General features: G+C 43.8%; 1 protein-coding gene across 1 annotated transcript; it reads left to right on the forward strand.

Annotated features, from left to right (window-relative positions):
- The first annotated feature begins 3,249 nt into the window (after positions 1-3,249).
- On the forward strand, positions 3,250-21,321 carry apbb3 (amyloid beta (A4) precursor protein-binding, family B, member 3). Its single transcript, XM_030068510.1, has 13 exons — positions 3,250-3,467; positions 6,655-6,818; positions 7,432-7,490; positions 7,591-7,639; positions 9,711-9,860; positions 10,333-10,460; positions 14,929-14,934; positions 16,465-16,579; positions 17,943-18,024; positions 18,895-18,978; positions 19,591-19,706; positions 20,453-20,632; positions 20,777-21,321. Exons 1-13 carry the CDS (start codon positions 3,419-3,421, stop codon positions 21,044-21,046), a joined length of 1,452 nt encoding a protein of 483 aa, XP_029924370.1. The 5' UTR covers positions 3,250-3,418; the 3' UTR covers positions 21,047-21,321.
- Positions 21,322-22,697: the final 1,376 nt, after the last annotated feature.

Raw genomic sequence — 22,697 nt, forward strand, 5'->3', positions numbered from 1 at the left:
GCTGAATTTTACTGAAATAGTATTTACAATGACTGGAAATAGACTGGAAAAACACTTGGATTGTGTCAAAGAAGTTTATTATTACCAATAAGGTACGAGAGGTTACTTTTAAATTGATCCACAGATGTTATCCGGTAAAGACCTATCTTGTAAAATACAAGAAAAATATTGATACTCTTTGCTCTTTTTGCAGCAACGCAGAGGAAGCAATATGTCATTTATTTTGAGATTGCACCTACCCGCATGTATTTTGGATTAATTTAAATTTCATAAAATACCAAAATTGACCCTTCATGTAAATTGAACTTTCAACATGTTTTATTTGGCCTTTCACAAATTGATAAAATAAATCCAGAAAAAAAAGATATATAATCAACCTTTTAATAATATTTGCCCACTTTCACATTCATTGCACTAAATTTGCACACCAACGTCCAAACATTATTGTTTTTAAAGCACTTTTTTCCAAGTATTTAGGGTAATTTGAAGAACATTATAAATTCTAAAGCGAGTAAAACAAGGAGACTATGTCAAGTATATAATCTTATTTAACTTATATAATTTCTATTTCTATACCTCGAGTTCTTTTATTTTATTTTAATTTCTTTTTATTTTACCCACATTTGTATCTATATATTGGAAATGTAAAATATTTTGTGAAGTGTGGCTATTTTTTTCATTCATTTTTCATTCATTCTTTGTTGTAATATTGTGTATATATATATATATATATATATATATATATATATGTTGTTCAATTGTTCAATTGTTCAAAAAAAAAAAAAAGTAGTAAACACATTATACAAAAAAAAAAGTAGTAAACACATTATGCAGCAAAATAACGAGCGAAGAAGAGTCGATTTCCAGAGCTAAGATGGCATTTTATGGCCATACAAAATTAAGAAATTAATTAATTAATATTATAATGTAATATAATAACCACTTTCAAATGGCACACCGCCTGCAGATGGCGCTGTTCAGTCGCTGTTGAGCTCATGCATGAGGTGAACAACATGGCTGATATGAAGTGAATGAATCCCGGCTTTTAATGATTTACAGTCTGATGAGTTGAACTCTGTTTGTTGCCTGTTTGTATAGTTTTTGTTGTTGTTGTTATTGTTGTTGTTGTTGTTGTTGTTGTTGTTGTTTTGTTTTCCCAAGGACTGAAAAGCCTCCAGGGGCTTGAAAAGAGTCCGGCAGCACATCAGTGGAAATAAGAAAATACACTGTCAGCATGTGTCAGAGCAGGAATTAAAAAACAACAACAAAAAAAACATAAAACAGCACAGCACAGTGACAACACACACACACACACACACACACACACACAGAAGAGTGAGGGAGTGTGAGGAGACGAGAGCCATGTGTGGAGTAATTATGAAAGTGATAATTACAGGCTAATGTGTCATGAAAAATCTTTTTAGGCAATTATGAGCAAATAAACCAACCTGGAGGCGGTTCAGTTGAAAAACACCGAGGACATAAAGGCTGAGCAGAATGTTTTCCACATACACAACTTAATATACAGCTAACAACAACAACAACTTGATTATAATGATAATCATGAATCAATAACAATAATAATGATAATAAAATAATTATACTGCTACTCCTACTACCTCTACTGCTGCTAACAGTGGTGATAATAATAACATCCAGGCTGCAGTCTGAGTAGTGCTGATTTTTTTACAGTGTAGAGGAGGAGGGGGGTGGGAGGGGGTCTACGTCACCAGGAGGAGGAGACGGAGGAGAGAGGGAGTGCATCACTGCCCTCTGTATAACAGGAGGAGAGAGACAGGGAGAGAGAGAGAGAGACAGACAGACAGAGAGAGAGACAGACAGAGAGAGAGACAGCCTGTAATCCTCAGTGTGGCATGGCCCCTGGTGGCTGCCGTAGTTTCTGGTGACAGAATGGGTTTGAAACCCTGTGACGTCCTCAGCTCTGCCGTCCGTCCCAAAGTCATGGCTACAAACCCAAGGTGGCCGTGTGTTTGCTGCCCCCCCTCCTCACCCCCCTGGCTCTGGGACGTCCCGCCTGAGGTTCCTCGCACAGCACAGGAATATGTATCTTCACACCATGACAGGAAGATTGACAAACGGCTGCGAGATGTTTTTTACTGCACCTTCATACAGACATGATTTCTCAGCTACAGGACCAATGCATTTCACCAGTGTGCCATAACCTCAAGAGCAATAAATAGATTTCTGTCTCAGCTGCTAAACACTTTGTATGTCTGTACTCCTGACAGCACGTGGAGCCCCAGTCGCTGCTAATAACTTCTACCATTTGTTATGATATTGTTTACATCTTGTTTTTATAACAAATATTTTAACTTTTTCATGTTTTATATATTTTACTTCTGTATTTGGCACCTAAAGTCGTCCTCTGGTGTAACTTTTTTTTTTTTTTTTCAGTTTGAGTTGGTTTGAGTTTCATGAAGCTTCTCCTCCCTCCTGATTCTCCTGCTTTCATCTGTCCTGTTTTTCTATGTGTGTCTTTATTTCTCTTCATTCAACCTCTTCCTCCTCTTCTTCCTCTTCTTCCTCCGCCAAGTCTTTGCCCTCTAACTCTGTCAACACCATTCAAAATGTTCAGTTTGTTCTGGAATAGATTAAAAAAAGAAAAACAATAAATAGACAAATTAAAGGAAACAGAAGGAAAGACATGCTGGCTTCTTAATGATTTAATTAAGATTAAATTTGTGGTTCTCAGTCTCAGTAATGTTCCTCCTCTGAAATCTTTCCCAGTCCAGTTCCTCCTGACCATTTTTTTTTTTATTATTATTTATAAATTTTTATATTTCTTTTTCTATTTCTAACAATTTAATTATTCTGTTGAGAGTCAAGCCCTCGGTGAGCAATAAAGTATTTCTGATTCTGATTCTGTATATTTATCTGTCTAACCTCAGATTTTTTTAACAGTGTAGAGCCGAGAGGGGGGGGAAACTACGTCAGCAGGAGGAGGAGACGGAGGAGAGGGAGGGAGTGTCGCTGCCTGCATCACTGCACTCTGTATAACAGGAGAGAGAGAGAGGGAGAGAGAGGAAGAGGAGGAGGAGGAGGAAAACAGCATCCATCCACCCCCGATGGACAGATAGAGGAGAGAGAGAGAGGAGAGAGAGAGAGAGAGAGGAGGGGGGGGGCAGAAACACCGGGAGAGAAAACGAAAAGAAAGTGTTGTTGTTGTTACTGTTCATCCACTGTGAAGGAGAGAGAGACAGAGAGAGAGAGAGAGAGAGAGAGAGAAGATGGAGGGATGAGAGACAGACGGAGATAGAGACAGCAGACGGACAGACGGAAGGAGGGAGGTCTATCCTCTGGCAGCTGGGCCTCTAGTTGGTGTGTGTGTGTGTGTGTGTGTGTGTGTGTGCTGGAGGAGAAACAGCTGATTGGAACACACACGTCGGAGGGTGGAGCCATGATGGGCAAGGATTACATGTTAGCCATCATCATTGTTAACTATGAAGGTGGGTAAAACACACACACACACACACACACACACACACACACACAGGTTCTGTGTCATGAAGGATTCTGAGAGAGAGAGAGAAGGACGAGCGGGTGACCTACTGACTGTCTGGAGGTCCAGTGGGGGCTGGGGGCTCCCGGGGGGCCGGCAGGGCCAACTCGAGTGTGAGCACCAGGCTAACACTGGCTTGCTGATGCTGCAGAGCTGGTGGTAAACACATCGTGGTGTGTGTATGAGTGTGTGTGTGTGTGTGTGTGTGTTGGGTGGGGGGTGTTCAGCGGTGGAACAGCCAGGGGCTGGTGTGTGACGGGATGATCCACACTCACCTTCAGCTGCCGCCTGCGACTGCAACACTCCGGCCTCCAGGCTCCACGGCTCCAACACGACATGTTCTCATGTTCAGTAACATGAGAATCAACCACATCACTGCTTTCAGTTAGTGCTCCCAAACTGAAGCTGAGCAACGACCAATCACAGGGGTCGACCCTTTACAACCGGCGACCAGCATGCAACATCACATCTGTTACAGTGTCACATCTGTTACAGCGTCACATCTGTTACAGCATCATATCTGTTACAGTGTCATATCTGTTACAGTGTCACATCTGTTAAAGCGTCACATCTGTTACAGCATCATATCTGTTACAGCGTCATATCTGTTACAGCGTCATATCTGTTACAGCGTCATATCTGTTACAGCGTCACATCTGTTACAATGTCACATCTGTTACAGCGTCACATCTGTTACAGCGTCATATCTGTTACAGCATCATATCTGTTACAGTGTCATATCTGTTACAATGTCACATCTGTTACAGCGTCATATCTGTTAGTGTCACACCTGTTAGTGTCACATCTGTTACAATGTCACATCTGTTACAGCATCACATATGTTACATCGTCACATCTGTTACAATGTCACATCTGTTACGTCACATCTGTTACAATGTCACATCTGTTACAGCATCACATATGTTACACCATCACATCTGTTACAGCATCACATATGTTACAGCATCATATCTGTTACAGTGTCACATCTGTTACAATGTCACATTTGTTAAAACGTTACATCTGTTAAAGTGTCACACCTGTTACGGTGTCACATCTGTTAAAGTGTCACACCTGTTACAGTGTTACATCTGTTAAAATGTCACACCTGTTACAGCGTCACACCTGTTACCGTGTCACATCTATTACAACGTCACATCTGTTACAGTGTCACATCTGTTAAAACGTCACATCTGTTAAAACGTTACATCTGTTAAAGTGTCACACCTGTTACAGCGTCACACCTGTTACAGCGTCACACCTGTCACAATGTTATTTTCTGTCCAGCTGTCAGAAAGCTGTGGCGTCGTTCTGTCCGTCCTGTAGCTCCTCGTTTCTTTTCCGGTTTGTTCGGCTCATCTTCTGTGACGCTTCCTGACGAGGAGTTTAATCGCTAACCTGGTGAAGGTTGTCTTCTGACGAATAATCCAAGTTATAGTTCGATTGGGAAACATGTTTGGTATTAGCAACATGGAGTGTGTTGTTTCACTTAGCTGTTGTTAGCTGTTAGCTAGCTAAATGGAAACAGAATCACCTGTAATCAGCTGTTGTAGTACAATCACACAGAGATGGCTCCTGTGATAGATATCATAGCAAATACCTACTCAGCTCTTGACCAATCAGATTGCTTGAACAGAAACATGTTGTATGTGTTTGTACGGGACACGGAATAACCTCACAATTACAGAGTGATTCAGTATTTACAGGACGTTTGGCAACCCTTAATTTGCTTTATATAAGCTCTGCGATTAGCATCTGAATGTCAGGCTCCATGTTCACGCAGCCAGGGGGTACCAGAAAACCAGAACAAGAAAGAACCCATGACTGTCTTACAGAGCTGCAGATCTGACTGGTTTACTGTGGTAACCCCCCACCCTCACCCCCACCCCCCCACCCCCCCACTTATGGCCATACTTTGGTTTCACTCTATTCGCTGATTCAGCATTTGCCCTGCCGAGGGTTATTAATTATTCAGCATGATCTTCCTCTCCTCTCCTATAGAACAGAACAGGATACTGTCTCTTTCTCTCTGTCTCTCTCTCTCTCTGTCTGTCTGTCTCTCTGTCTGTCTGTCTGTCTGTCTGTCTGTCTGTCTCTCTTGGCTTCACTGTAACCCTCTCAGGTATGGCCTGCCCAGTGTGGACAGGTGTGTTCAGTGTGTGTGTCAGAGTCTCAGGTGTGTGAGTGGAGTTGCAGGAGCCACAGCCTCACACAATCATCATCTAAAGACAAATCAAGCAGAAATCTGCTGAGTGTTTCTCAGGCAGCCGTGCACAGCAGCCCGACATTTTCTGATCAGAACGTTTGATCAAATAAAATGCCACAGCTGCAGTCGCCACGGCAACACAGACAAACAGCTGCCACCGACATCCACTGACATCCACCTGCAGCTCGTCTGTACGTGCACAGGACAGAAATACCATGACAAATATCAAATATCATGCATACATGGACTGTACATGTACTGTGTGTGTGTGTGTGTGTGTGTGTGTGTGTGTGTGTGTGTGTGTCTGTGTGTGTGTGTGTGTGTGTGTGTGTATCTGTCATCTGTCTCTGTCTGCCTCTCTCTCCCCACCTTCCTCCCAAGTTCACTCGGATGTTAAAGTCACCTTGTACTGCAGACACAAAACTGCACTGTAAGGGGAGAGAGAGAGAGACAGAGAGAGGGAGAGAGAGAGAGAGAGAGACAGAGAGAGAGAGAGAGAGAGAGAGAGACAGAGATAGAGAGAGACAGAGAGAGAGACAGAGAGAGAGAGAGAGAGACAAAGAGAGAGACCTAGACAGAGAGAGAGACAAAGAGAGAGTGACAGAGAGAGATAGAGCAAGAGAGAGAGAGAGAGAGAGAGAGAGAGAGAGAGAGAGAGAGAGAGAGAGACAGACAGACAGACAGACAGACAGACAGACAGATCCCTGCTGACCAATCAGCTCATTTGCTGCCTTGTCTGCCTGTCAGCTGATTGGACGTGGGCCGGTCACAGGTGTCCCGGCCGCTCACCTCTCCTGTGTGACCTTGCTCAGATGCCAGTGTGTGTGTGTGTGTGTGTGTGTGTGTGTGTGTGTGTGTGTGTGTGTGTGTGTGTGTGTGTGTGTGTGTGTGTGTGTGTGTGTGTGTGTGTGTGTGTGTGTGTGTGCAGATAACATCTGGACGGACCAGAACCTGCTGCTGGACCCGGACCTCCCCTCGGGCTGGAGGACCATCAAAGACTCCACAGGAACCTACTACTGGCACGTTCCCACCGGCGCCACCCAGTGGCAGCACCCGTGCCACAGCAGCCAGCCTGAGCCCCAGAGCCAGCAGGTAGGACCACACACCTGCAGCGCTCAGGCAGGTACAGCCAGACCCCCAACCCTGACCCGGTTCACACCCGTCACACAAGTGAAAGCCAGTCAGTTTTATTTGTACAGCCCAACATCACAAATTACAGCGACGCAGCGTCCTGTGCTGAGCGCCACACACAGGCCAGACGAGGAACAACTCCTCTCAAAAAAACAACAAAAAAGAAACTTTAACACAGAGAAAAAAAACAAGAGGAAACGTCACGGAGACAGAGCAGAAGTTACACTGAAACAGGACGGCAAAATTATAAGGGATTAATTAAATATAATGATATAACATGCAAGTTTTTTTAACCCCTTGCCTCCCATGAGCAAACAGGAGCAGACCTCCTCACACTGCCTGCCCCTCCCCTCAAAACAACAGAAATAGGATGAATCATGTTTACTTCACATTTACATTTCTGATCAGTGTTGACACAATCGGGCCACGCCTTGAGTTGAAATCAATCCTTACCTATCAACAAAATATACACAGGAAATAATCTGCAATTAAATGGTCCATGTCATGGCGTCTTTAAGCTGCACAGCTCTGAGGGAATCTGGCACTTTGTCTTCTTCTGTGGTGATTTCTCCAGGAGGATGCAGTACAGACCTCCAGTGGACAGACAGACAGACCAGCAGGCCCTGAGGACAGGTAACTCTCACACACACACATACACATACACACACACACACACACACACACACACACACACACATTGGTTTCATGGCTGCAGTGTGTTTTGTCTCCTCAGGTCCTCCTGGCATGAAGACTACCTGACGAACCACGACCCCGACTCCAAGGTAACTGAGGAGCATCGCTTGGACCTGAACAGTGTCTTCTGTTCATATATATATAAATACACTCCCCTCCAAAAGTATTGGAACAGTGAGGCCAATTCCTTTATTTTTGCTATAAACTGAAAATATTTGGGTTAGACATCAAAAGATGAATATGAGACAAGAGATCAACATTTCAGCTTTCATTTCCAGGTATTTACATCTGGATCTGATACACAACTTTGAAGATAGCACCTTTTGTTTGAACCCACCTGTTTTTCATGTGAGCAAAAGCATTGGAACATGTGACTGACAGGTGTGTTTGTTACCCAGGTGTGTCCTATTACATTGATCATTCAAACAACAAATAGCGCTGAATGTCTACGCTCAGTTTCAGATCTGGGTTTTGCCTGTGCAGACTGAATTTATAGTGAGAGGTATAACCAACATGAAAACCAGAGAGCTGTCCAAGGGTGACAAACAAGCAATTGTGAAGCTGAGAGAAGATGGAAAATCAATCAGAGCCATTGCACAAACATTGGCCATCGCCAGTACAACCATTTGGAATGTCCTGAAGAAGAAAGAAACCACTGGTGTACTAAGAAACAGACGTCGAACAGGTAGACCAAGGAAAAGAGCAGCAGCTGACGACAGAAACACTGGGAGCTGTAAAGAAAGACCCTAAAACAACTGTTAGTGAAAACAGCAACAACCTCCAGACAGCAGGAGTGAGGGTATCTCAATCTACTGTTCACTGAAGACTTCATGACCAAAAGTACAGAGAGTACACCAGAAGATGCAAGCCACTCGTTAGCAAGAAGAACAGGAAGGCCAGGCTGGAATTTGCCAAAAAGTACAGAGATGAGCCTCAAAAAAGTTTTATGGACTGATGAGACAAAGATTAACCTTTACCAAAGTGATGGAAAGGCTAAAGTTTGGAGAAAGAAAGGATCTGCTTATGATCCCAAACATGTAAGCTCATCTGTGAAACACAGTGGAGGTGATGTCATGGCTTGGGCTTGCATGGCTTCCTCTGGGACGGGCTCATTCATCTTCACTGATGATGCAACACATGATGGCAGCAGCAAAATGAACTCAGAAGTCTACAGAAACAGTTTGTCTGCCAATTTAAAGAAAGATGCAACCAAACTGATTGGGAGATCCTTCATCATGCAGCAAGATAATGACCCAAAACACACTGCCAAAACAACAAAGGAGTTCATCGAGGACAAGAAGTGGAAAGTTTTAGACTGGCCAAGTCAGTCTCCAGACTTAAACCCAATGGAGCATTTTACCTGCTAAAGAGGAGACTGAAGGGAGTAACCCCCCAAAACAAACAACAACTGAAAGAGGCTGTGGTGAAAGCCTGGAAAAGCACCACAAAAGAAGAATGCAAAACTTTGGAGACGTCAGTGGGTCACAGGCTCGATGCAGTTATTGTAAGCAAAGAACTGGCAACTAAGGGCTCTAGTTTCCCGGCGCAGCGCAGGGTGGCGCAGTGAGGCGAACCCCGTGCAGAGCTCGTTTCGAGCAGCGCAACCCGAGGGGCACACAGTTTGGTAGTTTTGCAGACCGAGGTGCGCTGAGATGGGAGTGACGGCGCAGCAGGGGGAGGGGTCAACAGATTCAGGTTGGCACAGTGACGGTTTCGTGCCAAAAGGCTTCGCACATCTGTTCAGTTTAGAGCAAAAATAAAGGAATTAGCCTCACTGTTTTAATACTTTTGGAGGGGACTGTATATCTATATCTATATCTATCTCTATATCTATATAGATAGATATAGAGATAGAGATAGATATAGATAGATAGATAGATAGATAGATAGATAGATAGATATACATACATACATATACATATATATTTATATCTATATCTATATCTCTACATACATATATCTATATCTATCTATCTATCTATCTATCTATATCTATATCTATATAGATATAGATATATATATATGGTTAGAGGGTTAGGGTAAGTGTCTAGGAAGTGAATATAAGTATGTAAAGTCCCAAGTGACCTAAGTCTGTGTGTGTGTGTGTGTGTGTGTGTGTGTGTGTGTGTGTGTGTGTGTGTGTGTGTGTGTGTGTGTCAGTGCTTCACGGTGCGCTCGCTGGGCTGGCTGCAGGTGGAGGAGGAGGAGCTCTCTCCCGGCCGCAGCAGTCTGGCCGTCAGCAACGTCATTCAGCAGCTGTCGCACTCCAGCAGCCCCGAGCAGAAAGACAGGCTGGGGGCCTGGGGGGAGGTGAGACACCTGCCTGTCTGTCCACCTGTCTGTCTTTCTTCCTGTCTGTCCAGGGGTTTCCCTGAAGGTGACCCCATGAGGCCCCGAACCCCCACAGGAAGTGAAAAAACGTTTTGCTTTGTGTTCAGTCTTGAGTTGTTCTGATGTTTATCGTGGACAAACAGATTCAGCTACACAGCGAAATAAAAAATAATCACTCACACGTCTTCTTGAGCTTTGAAAGCTGCTTCTTAATGTTGCTGTGTTGGCTCGTCGGGAGCAGGCGACTTTAGAACGGTGATTAAAGTTGAGCCAAACTCCCACAACTGCTGGCCAATCAGAAACCAGTATTCAGCAGGACCATGGTGTAAACGCATTTTAACAATTCCACGTTTGGTTGAGGGCCCCCTGGAGGACCCTCAAGGACCCCCAGGGGCCCCCAAACCCCAGTCTGACAACCCCTGGTCCAGTCTGTGTGCCTGTGTGTCTGCAGGGGCGGGAGATGATGCTGGTTCTGAAGAAAGACACTCTGACTCTATTGGACCCACTAGACCACACCCCCCTCCACTGTCAGCCAATCATCAACATCCGAGTGTGGGGGGTGGGCTGCAACAACGGCAGGTGAGCCAATCAGGGGGCAGCTCTCTGAACGTGTAGGTGGATCCATGTTTGTGTTGCATTCAGGTCACATGGGAATAACAGTGGCTTTCACACACACACACACACACACACACACACACACACACACACATACACACACGCGTGCGATGCGCCGCTTCATGTCTCTCTCTTGTTGTATGAAAACCTTGTAGCTGCTGAGCAGGTTCGGGTTCGGGTTCGGGTTCGGGTTCGGGTCTGCGGTGTCCTCAGACGGCGGGGAGAGCGCAGACTCCGCCCCTGGGTTGTGGTGCCCGATCTGCACTGAGCATGTGCAGCTGTCAACAGAGATGGGACACGAGCGGGACCTCTTACGCGTTAGCTACTTTCATCATCAACTCTGGAAAAAAAAAAAAAAAACGTTCGCCCTGCCTCCTTGGCTAAGCTAACTGCCAGCAGTGAGGTGTCATTTCCTAACATGCCGAAGGAATGAACACCACTGCCATCCTAGGAAAAAAAATTGGCACCTCCAATTGGCCCTGACCGCTCCCCGTCCAACAGGAAACAGGCCGGCATGGCGTCGCTCTTCATCCTCCTCCTCCTCCTCCTCAGCCTCGCCCGCGGCTCAAAGCTCCACCCCAGATTTGCTCTCGTTGTAGGAAGAGTTTTGTCCGCTCGCCGTTTCTCCTCGCCACGTTTCCTTTTTTTCCACATCCGTAAACTTCCTAGCTTCCTATTGGCTGTGGTGCGGTTGATCTGGCATGGCGCTGCGCTGTGATTGGCCCGGGAGCTACACACACACACACACACGCACACACACAGACACAGACACCAACACACACTGCTAGTGGCTCACAAGTCATGACAGAGGGGATCAGTATATATATATATATATGTATATATATATATATATATATATATATATATATATATTTATATACACACATATACACACATATACACACACATATATATATCTATATATATCTATCTATCTATCTATCTATATATATATATATATATATAGAGAGAGAGAGAGAGAGAGAGAGAGAGAGAGAGAGATATGTATATATATGTGTGTGTGTGTATATGTAAACCCTATATATATATATATAGAGAGAGAGAGAGAGAGAGAGAGAGAGAGAGAGAGAGAGATATGTATATATATATGTGTGTGTGTGTATATGTAAACCCAATATATATATATATATTTATATATATATATATACAGTACAGGCCAAAAGTTTGGACACACCTTCTCATTCAATGCGTTTTCTTTATTTTCATGACTATTTACATTGTAGATTCTCACTGAAGGCATCAAAACTATGAATGAACACATGTGGAGTTATGTACTTAACAAAAAAAGGTGAAATAACTGAAAACATGTTTTATATTCTAGTTTCTTCAAAATAGCCACCCTTTGCTCTGATTACTGCTTTGCACACTCATGGCATTCTCTCCATGAGCTTCATGAGGTAGTCACCTGAAATGGTTTTCCAACAGTCTTGAAGGAGTTCCCAGAGGTGTTTAGCACTTGTTGGCCCCTTTGCCTTCACTCTGCGGTCCAGCTCACCCCAAACCATCTGGATTGGGTTCAGGTCCGGTGACTGTGGAGGCCAGGTCATCTGCCGCAGCACTCCATCACTCTCCTTCTTGGTCAAATAGCCCTTACACAGCCTGGAGGTGTGTTTGGGCTCATTGTCCTGTTGAAAAATAAATGATGGTCCAACTAAACGCAAACCGGATGGGATGGCATGTCGCTGCAGGATGCTGTGGTAGCCATGCTGGTTCAGTGTGCCTTCAATTTTGAATAAATCCCCAACAGTGTCACCAACAAAACACCCCCACACCATCACACCTCCTCCTCCATGCTTCACAGTGGGAACCAGGCATGTGGAATCCATCCGTTCACCTTTTCTGTGTCTCACAAAGACACGGCGGTTGGAACCAAAGATCTCAAATTTGGACTCATCAGACCAAAGCACAGATTTCCACTGGTCTAATGTCCATTCCTTCTGTTTCTTGGCCCAAACAAATCTCTTCTTCTTGTTGCCTCTCCTTAGCAGTGGTTTCCTAGCAGCTATTTGACCATGAAGGCCTGATTGGCGCAGTCTCCTCTTAACAGTTGTTCTAGAGATGGGTCTGCTGCTAGAACTCTGTGTGGCATTTATCTGCTCTCTGATCTGAGCTGCTGTTAACTTGCCATTTCTGAGGCTGGTGACTCGGATGAACTTGTCCTCAGAAGCAGAGGTGACTCTTGGTCTTCCTTTCCTGGGTCGGTCCTCATGTGTGCCAGTTTCATTGTAGCGCTTGATGGTTTTTGCGACTCCACTTGGGGACACATTTAAAGTTTTTGCAATTTTCCGGACTGACTGACCTTCATTTCTTAAAGTAATGATGGCCACTCGTTTTTCTTTAGTTAGCTGATTGGTTCTTGCCATAATATGAATTTTAACAGTTGTCCAATAGGGCTGTCGGCTGTGTAGAAACCTGACTTCTGCACAACACAACTGATGGTCCCAACCCCATTGATAAAGCAAGAAATTCCACTAATTAACCTTGATAAGGCACACCTGTGAAGTGAAAACCATTTCAGGTGACTACCTCTTGAAGCTCATGGAGAGAATGCCAAGAGTGTGCAAAGCAGTAATCAGAGCAAAGGGTGGCTATTTTGAAGAAACTAGAATATAAAACATGTTTTCAGTTATTTCACCTTTTTTTGTTAAGTACATAACTCCACATGTGTTCATTCATAGTTTTGATTCCTTCAGTGAGAATCTACAATGTAAATAGTCATGAAAATAAAGAAAACACATTGAATGAGAAGGTGTGTCCAAACTTTTGGCCTGTACTGTACATATATATATATATATATATATATATATATATATATATATTTTTTTTTTTTTTTTTTTTTTTTTTTTTTTTTTTTTGAAAATCCTGCTCTTTCTGCCCTTAAATCTTTTTTAAAAGCTTTTTTGTTTAATCTTGGTGGTGCAGTCTGATGAAGCTTGGTGTCGCGCTGTGGGTCCAGCTGACCGGTGAAACTCTGGCTGAGCAACAAAAACATGAACAGCAGGTTGAAATCAGACTGCAGCTTTGATATGAATATAACCTGCAGCGTGAAACTGTTCTCTGTGTCTGTGGATTCAAGGCTTTGGGGTATTTTCTGTCCCTGGTAGCAGCGAGCGGATCTGCAGCTCCTCCCTCAGGATCTTAAACACCAAACCTCCTCAGACTGACCCGTAAGATTTTAAAAATTGCTTTAAAAAAGATTTAATGGATGAAGCACATGATGATGGAAACAGCCAACGAGTGAGACATCTCGCTTCCATCCCATCTCTGCTGACAGCCCCGCACGGCCTTCCAGGAAGCACAGGAACGCAATTTCATGATGAAAATCCAGGAAAAATAAAAGCTTAGTGTTTTAGTTTTTTTTGTTTCAGTCTCAGTTTGTTTGTTTGTTTGTTTGTTTGTTTGTTTGTTTGTGTAGTTTTTTGTCAGACTCCTGGAAGCCTGCGCTGCTCTCTGGGCGCCAGCGTGGCCAAAACAAATGAGATGTGAGGTTTTCATCCAGCAGCACACGCTCTGTCTGGCTCCCATGAAGCTTCATGTTTGCTGTTGCATGATGGGATTTCAAAAGCAACACTGCAAAAAAAATGTCCGCCTGAACAAGCCGCTCAGTCTCGTCTCCGGTGTCGCGCTCGTGATCCCAGCGGCTCACGGGCTTTGCTCCGCCTTGTTTCAACACATTTCTTCTTGTTCCCAGAAACATTCCTGAAAACAAGTGACACTGCACTGGAAACAAGAGGGATTATTTCAGATTATCTCATGCCGCTGGCAGATTATTTTCTTCATGTGGGTAAAAACATAAAAAAAATGTATGACTCAGTGTGACATTTAAATCTGAGCCTCATCCACCTGCTGCTGTGATCCAGACACACAGCCTGCAGGTGAGTGTTGTGTCCAGCGGGGGCAGCACTGAGCTAAACAGCCTGCAGGTCAGTGTTGTGTCCAGCGGGGGCAGCACTGAGCTAAACAGAGCAGAATCTGTGTGGGTCAGTGGGGCTCAATGCTCTAAACTGATCAGTCCATTTGATCCAGATATTGATCAGTAACTGGACTGTTCCTGTCCATATTTCTGCTGCAGACAGGATTATAAACTGAGATTATAATCCATGGCTGTAAAATGCTGTGAGTTTGAGCAGATTAGCACTGGCATTGAGGCTCTGTGCTGCTGACTGGCTGCAGAACCACAGGAGAACCAATCATCTGCTTCCTAAATGGTTCCACCCCCGCAGGTGGAGACACAGATTCTCAGAGGTGGAACATCTCACCGTATAGATGATCTCTGGTCTGAGACTGAACGACTTGTTGAAAAGGAGATTTTTTTTTTTATGTTGGATCTCACCTTTTGGTTGGTTTGTGTTGACTCTGCACTAACACTGTCACTCTCTCTGTTTCTGAAACGCCCCCTCCCCCACCACAGGGACAGGTAAAACACTCTTCCTTTACTCCTTCACAATAAGAGCCACGCAGACAGGCAGCCCAGTTCACACGTCTGACTGACTCAGCCCGGCGGCCATGTTTATGTGTCTTGTTGCCACTGCAAAGAGCTGTGGCCGCCTGTCACTTCCTGATCCGCACGCCCCGCCCGATCACTACTGAGCATGTGCAGCTGTCAGCAAAGATGGGACAGAAGCGAGACGTCTCACTCGTTCATGAACTTTGTAAAAATAACAATGTGTTTTAACACGGTGTCATTCATGAATCTATTTTAAACTGTTCTGGGTCAGTAAGACGATGTATTGGTGCCACTGTCAGCAGAAACAAAAAGTTTGAAAAATTTTATTTTAACTTATTGCTTACATCATGGTCATTTTTTATCATTTTTCAAATTTAAATTCCTTTATTAATCCCACAGGGGAAATTCTGTTGTTACTGCATTAAAGGCAAAGAAAATATCTAAAGGTAGGAGGAAACTCATTTTTAAAATCTGAGTTTTTTTTCTCATAGATTTGTGAGTTTTCTCTTAAAAATGTACCAGTTTAATCTCAGAAAATATCCAAGTTTTTTTTCTTGTAAATTTACAACTTTAATCTCAGAATTCCTGAATTTCTTTCTCACAAATTTGAGGCTTTATAATCTCTGAATTTTTGTGTTTTTTCTCATAACTTTTAATCTTTTTCTCACAAGTTTACGTCTTTAGTCTCAGAGGATATGAGTTTTTTTCTTATAAATTTACCATTAATCTCAGAAATTCAGTTTTTTTTCTTAGAATATTACCCCCCACCCCCACCCCCACCCCCGACGTGTTGTCACCGTAGCAACTAACCACAAACGCGGCGGCTGTGTGTGCGTGGCTCTGCTCACACCCCGACCACCGACAAATCACATCACACTTCTTTTAATTACCACTTTCATTTATTCCTTTAGTGAAAAATGTGTCTCTCAAAACTACATACTGCACCTTTAAATTTATTTATTGGCTCTAAGTGACTTTTAAATGGTTTTCATTATTAATTTCATGTAAAGTTCTTTGTTTTTTTTTGTTTTTTTTTTGTTTTTTTTTAAGTTGATTATTAATATGATTATTATTATTATTATTGTTGGTGGTGGTGGTGGTGGACAGATGGCCGAGAACTGATCTTTTTTTTTACAGGAACTGAATTAAATGGATCCATCAGTCCTACCAGAGGAAGCTTTTACACAGGAAACCTGAAAAACCAAAGCTCTTTAGTTGAAATGAACCGCTCACAAAGCCACTAGCAGCCAGTAATACATTTCAAGTTGCAGTGTGTAGTTTTGACAGATCCATTTTAAACTAAAGCAATGAAAAAAACAGTAAAAGAAAAAAAATATATATTATATTGTTCATGTTTAGTGGGCGGCAAAAACAAACAGCTGTTAAACCCACAGAATGAGACTGAAAAATACATAAGAAGAGGCTCTAATGCCCACCCTCTTCTGTGTGTATGTGTGTGTGTGTGTGTGTGTGTGTGTGTGTGTGTGTGTGTGCGTGCAGGGACTTTGCCTTTGTGGCGGGCGATAAGGACAGCTGTATGTTGAAGTGTCACGTGTTTCGGTGCGACGCCCCGGCCAAAGCCATCGCCACGGCGCTGCACGACATGTGCTCCAAGGTCAGTGTGTCACACACCGGCCTGTGATTGGACGGGGAGGGCGACCACATACACACTGCAGAATAAAGCTTGGATGCACATACATACTGCACCAGGAGCGGAACAAGTTAAGGCCGGGCCGGGGGGCAAGCCGCATGATCGTCCCCCCACCGCCGCCCTCCCGCCCTGAAAAAAAGAAAAGAAAAAGAAAAGAAAGCAATGGACACGCCAGAAAAACACTATAGCCTCCAGTTTCCTTATTCTGCTCGGCTACATCATAAATTAAAGCTTTAAGTTACGTTTCAATTCAGTTTTATTGTAAGTTCCATGCTTTACAACAAACACATGCCCGCAACTGCAGGGCTCGCAAGCATCAACTCCATTTTTCACACCAATTCAAAGCATTTTGGGTTCAGCACCACGGAGAGCGACAAGGACATTTTGGAAGCCACTTCAGCTTCAGAGCAGCTCTGTAGCTAACAAATCCATTTACAATGATATGATTATGATTACAGCTGTCACGGCAGCCCATCAGGTCACGAACAAGAACAAATTCAACTCCACGTAGGGTAGCAGGCCGACTCACCTCTATCACAAAGGGACTCGACTCTGCAAACTCATCTATGTGTTGTATGTCCAGTTTCCTCCGTGGCACGCTGTGATTATATAGGTCGATTAATTTCTCATATTAAATGTTCAACAGAGCATAAAGTTGGCTTAATCCCTTTGTGATTTAGGCTCCCCATGCAGGCTTACAGGTGATGACTCGTCATTATGATGCTTTAATTAATGGGCCCGCCCGCTGCCTGCTGCTCCACGTGCCAAGAGGCGGGGCCCGTAAAGGACGTTTAAATTCTAAATGAAATAACGGTCCGTGACGGCTGGCTCCTGGCGTCCCAGGCCCCGGTGCAGCCGCCTACCCAGCCCCCCGGGACGGCCCGCCTCTGGGCTGCAGCTAATGATTATTTTCATTTCAGACTTTTTTGATGGCTCGCTTAATGCAAGGCGATTCAGCTTCAAGGGGGCCACACACACCACTGTCAGTCATGCCTATAAATAACTGAGTATAGTTTTAATAAATATATTACTACATGGAATAAGCTTGTCACATCACTTCAGGCTGTGCTGTTCAATTCAAGATTTTTTCTCATAAATTCGTGAGTTTTATTTCTAGTAGATTCACAACTTAACTCTGAATATCTGAGTGTTTTTTTTTTCCTTCAGCCGAGCGAGGCGGCTGGTCCCGAGCAGACCAAGTGCAACAAGAGGGGAGAGCTCGAGCCCACCAGTCTGAACTGAGTCAGTGAGGAGGGACGGACAAAATGAACTCATCAGTGTGTGTGTGTGTGTGTGTGTGTGTGTGTGTGTGTGTGTGTGTGTGCAGATGATGTCAGAGAAGGCGCTGATGAGGCCGTCCCGCTCCCTGACCATGGAGAGCATCTCACCTGAAGATCTGCCCAGGCAAGGTAACCCGTCCCGAGGTCTCGTGTCCAACCAGAGTCCCCGGGCTCCCGGGGGGTGGGGTGGGGGGGGTTAGATAGTGGACGTGTAAAAAAAGGAAATGTAGTGAGGAGATCAGCATCCTAGGAAAGGAAAAGTGGCTGTTGGCGGTTAGCTTAGCCAGGGAGCAAAGGCCAGCGTTAGTGTTGTGTTTACAAACAACAACAGCCAATCAGCCGGCCGCCAGCCTCGTCCACCGGGCCGCTGCCTCTCTCAGAGGCTGCTGGGGTTTTTTGTGGTAATTTGTTTGTTTTATTTTGGGTTTTTTTGTCATAATTTTACAGCAGTTCTCTTGTAACTTAATCTTAACACGTTTAATTTAATTAGTTTCCTTGATGTGTCCTTGTTTCCTTGTTGTTTCCTTGCTGTGTCCTTGTTGTGTCCCTGTTGTGTCCTTTTTCCTTGCTGTGTCCTTGTTGTTTCCTTGCTGTGTCCTTGTTGTTTCCTTGCTGTGTCCTTGTTGTGTCCTTGTTTCCTTGTTGTGTCCTTGTTGTGTCCTTGCTGTGTCCTTGTTGTGTCCTTGTTGTTTCCTTGCTGTGTCCTTGTTGTGTCCCTGTTGTGTCCTTTTTCCTTGCTGTGTCCTTGTTGTTTCCTTGCTGTGTCCTTGTTGTTTCCTTGCTGTGTCCTTGTTGTGTCCTTGTTTCCTTGTTGTGTCCTTGTTGTGTCCTTGCTGTGTCCTTGTTGTGTCCTTGTTGTTTCCTTGCTGTGTCCATGTTGTGTCCTTGCTGTGTCCTTGTTGTGTCCTTGTTGTTTCCTTGCTGTGTCCATGTTGTGTCCTTGCTGTGTCATTGTTGTGTCCTTGTTATTCCCCGTCCTGCTCTTGTTGTCTGCTGCAGTGGAGTTCCTGGAGGCTGTGAGGCAGCAGGTGCAGAAGTTTGAGGTCCAGTACATCGGGAACCTGCCGGTGTCCAGAGCAATGGGTAAAGAAGAACGACCTGCACACACACACACACACACACACACACACACACACACACTGACATCAAGATGAGACCAAACTCTGACCTGTGTCTGTCTGCTCACTGACCACATGTTCGAGTTCACGGCATTTTATCATATTAAAAGCTCATGTCCAAATATCACATGCACTTGCATCCAGTCACTTGGAGGCTCTTTTGTTGTGAAACTGAGCCCACTGGTTACACTCCTGAGGCAGGAACAGAGATGGGCTGAAATATCAACAGGCAAAAACCCAGAAAGAAAAAAACAATATTCATCAGTTTAACACACATGACATGGGGCCAAGAAACATTTGGAGATGTGGAAGCACATCTCTGTGACTTAATATCATGTTGTTTCTGAGCTAGTAATTCTGCTGTGTTTCTGCCAGTTCTGAATGCACCTGATACAAAAATAATACAAATCAGAATAATGCATGGAATAAATAAAAATAAATAAAAGTGAAGCTGAAGCACTTAGTTTGTTGTGATGAATGGTATCTCGTGATGTAAAACATACTGACCATCTGTATGTGTGTGTGTGTGTGTGTGTGTGTGTGTGTGTGTGTGTGTGTGTGTGGTCGTGCTGTGCAGGTATGGAGGTGCTGAACAGAGCAATAGAGAGCATCATGAACGCCACAGACAGAGACGACTGGGAACCGACCGTCATTCATGTGTCAGACACCGTCCTGTCGCTGTGGAAAGGAGAGGTACTGCTGTTACACACAAATACAGTACTGTCAGTACTGTTATAGACAAAAAAACAATACTGTCAGTACTGTTATATATTACTGTCAGTACTGTTATAGACAAAAAAACAATACTGTCAGTACTGTCATATATTACTGTCAGTACTCTTATACACAAATATATTAGTGTCAACACTGTTATATATAGGCCTATAGATTTAGACAGATTGTTGTCAGCACTGCTATATTAGTGTCAACGCTTATATATCTCCATATCTATACATCTATCTATATATAAATACATACAGATGTATAATGATATTGATAGGCAAAGATATAGATATAGACATAGATATAACAGTGTTAGTACTGTTATATACATATATTCATATCTATACTGTATTAATAATATACATTTATATTCGTGTCAGCACTGTTATGCATTTATCATTACCATCAATACTGTTACATATTAGTGTCAATACTGTTATAGAAATGTTTGTATCAACAACAAAAATCTCAATAATTTGAATTGAGGAAAAACTAAAGGCAGGATTATGATCAATAGGAAACTGATAAAAATTCAAAATAGCAAAATAAAATAGTAACAAAAAGGGTGAGGTATGAAAAATAAAAACAGTAGATAAACAGATAATAAGTAAATGAAAGCAAGATAAAATAATAAAATAGTAATAAAGAAAGAGGAGAGGTATAGAAGAGAGTAAAACCAAAATCTACATCCATCCATCACTCTCTGTCTCCCTCAGGAAGGGGAGGAGCCTTTCTGGGAGTGTCAGGTTCGTTTCCTGACGTTTCTGGGCGTCGGCCATGACAGCCACACCTTCGCTGTGATCGTGGACGGCGGCACTCAGCGCTTCGAGTGTCACGTGTTCTGGTGCGAGCCGGACGCCGGCGTCATCTCCGAGGCTGTCCAGGCTGCATGCATGGTGAGGAGCAGCCTGTCCGTCCCTCCACGGCAACACATTTCCTGTCCAACATTGTTTTTTTTATATAAATAACAAATAAAATATAATGTAGAATAGAAAGAGAATAATAAAATAAAATAAAATAAATAATATTCTCTCTGTCAGGTTCAGTACCAAAAATGTCTGGTGGCTCAGACTCCTCCTTTGCGGACCAAATCGTGGCGCATGACCCCATCCAAGGTCAAACGGGCAAACTCCATGGATGGCTCCACCTTCCCCCCACTGCCCTCCTGTTACCAAGGCAACAGCACAACCACAGCACTGGCGAGGGTAACCAAGGGCAACAGCAGCAGCAGTGGCAGCAACAACAGCGTGAGGAAGGGGATGCTGGCATTCTTTGAAACTTTCCGCAACAAGCAGACTGCCACCTCCTAGTGACATTGGGCAGGGGGGAGGGGGAGGGTGGTGATGATGATGGTAATGGTGGTGGTCAGAGCCACTCGTATACAGAGTTAACCAGGGATGTGTTGTGGTCGTCTCCAGGAGGAAAATGTGTTCGCTGTGATTCAGAACAAAGTCCATCATACCAACGTGGCGATGCATCGAAGGTCTTAGGCGTTGTTCAGACTGCCCGCCCAAATCCATTTTTTATCATATCCAGATTGTATCCAGATTGATTTTAGACAATCTGGATAGCCAAAAAAAAAAAAAAAACATATGAAATGTGATTTTTGAAATCAGATCCGGACCTTATTTGGAGCCGCTTTGAAATGTGACTGAAGTCAGTCACATTTCAGGCACAGTCGGGCATCTCAGTCCGGACGCTCTGGACACGTCTTTGTTTTCATTACGAGTCAGTGAAAGCTTTCCCCTAATATAGCATTCCAGAGAAAATTGAAGTGTATCTTTAAAAAAATACCTTAATAGCTAACAGAAAATGTTTCTGAAAATCTTTCGTTCAAGATGTAAATTCAGGATTTTATGTTTTACATGTTGTGTCAGGAACAATTCAGGAATAATACTGTAAAATCGATCCAACTGAGGTGGAACCAAGGAGGGATTATTAACTCTTGATTTGCTGTTTCAGGAGTTACGTAAGAAACCCGTTAGAGCCAAGAACCATGGAACCTTTTACTTCAAAATGTCTTCATCCATCTAGAAAACCCCTCCATTTTCTCTAGGTCCATTTCAGAACAGAGCCTTTGTTTCTTAGTCTGGACCGGCACTCACTGACGCCGGCCGCCGGCAGCCAGTCATGCTGCTTGCCCCACCTACTGCTGCCACACCATTGGTGCTCCAGAGGCTGGTTTTCAAAACGTATCACCCAGGATATAACTAATCTGATTGAATTAAATCTGAAAACTGAGATTTGCAAAACAGATTACAAAGTTTCTGATCCTGAATATCTGGACTTTTGAAATCCAGTCCAACCTTTAACCAGATTAAATGTTGTGTTTAGGGTTTTTCCAGTTCACCCAGAGGCTGGACTCTTCAAGGAACAGGAAGCTGCTCACCGACAGATTTAATCCAGTCAGGAGTTTCAGAGAGAAACCAAAACTGAGATGCAGCTGCTGTCACTGTGTCCAGATGGACTTCATGAGGTGGAGAAAAAGTAGATCATTAATGACTTCTCTTTCATTACCAAGTCAGCTCTGATTGGTGGGGGGATTAAAAACGCCGTGACAGATTAGATAATCTGACAGGGTTTTGAGAAACTGATCATCCTGATCAGCTCCTCCCAAACTCCACATTGTTCCACCAAGAAACGACAACCAGAAACAAACAGGCGTCAGTAGAGATGAACAGCTGCTCTTCAGTCTCACATCCAATCAGCATCGTTTCCCAACCCTTACAGCAAAATGGACGAGTGCCACATCCAGATCGCAGCGGCTGCAGGTGTTGAAGGCGTGACAGTACACCGTTATAAACAAACTCATTCATGGCTGCCGACCTGCTGCTGAGCCCGTGACCCGCCGACATTTTGTCCTGTTTCTCTCTGAATGTGGAGACTCAAACCGTCACACCCCTGATGTGTGTTTTCAATAAGTAGTTCAATTTGCTGCCACAAGAGGGAGACAAATCACTC

Source organism: Myripristis murdjan, chromosome 14, assembly GCF_902150065.1.
Source record: "Myripristis murdjan chromosome 14, fMyrMur1.1, whole genome shotgun sequence".
Taxonomy (NCBI): domain Eukaryota; kingdom Metazoa; phylum Chordata; class Actinopteri; order Holocentriformes; family Holocentridae; genus Myripristis; species Myripristis murdjan.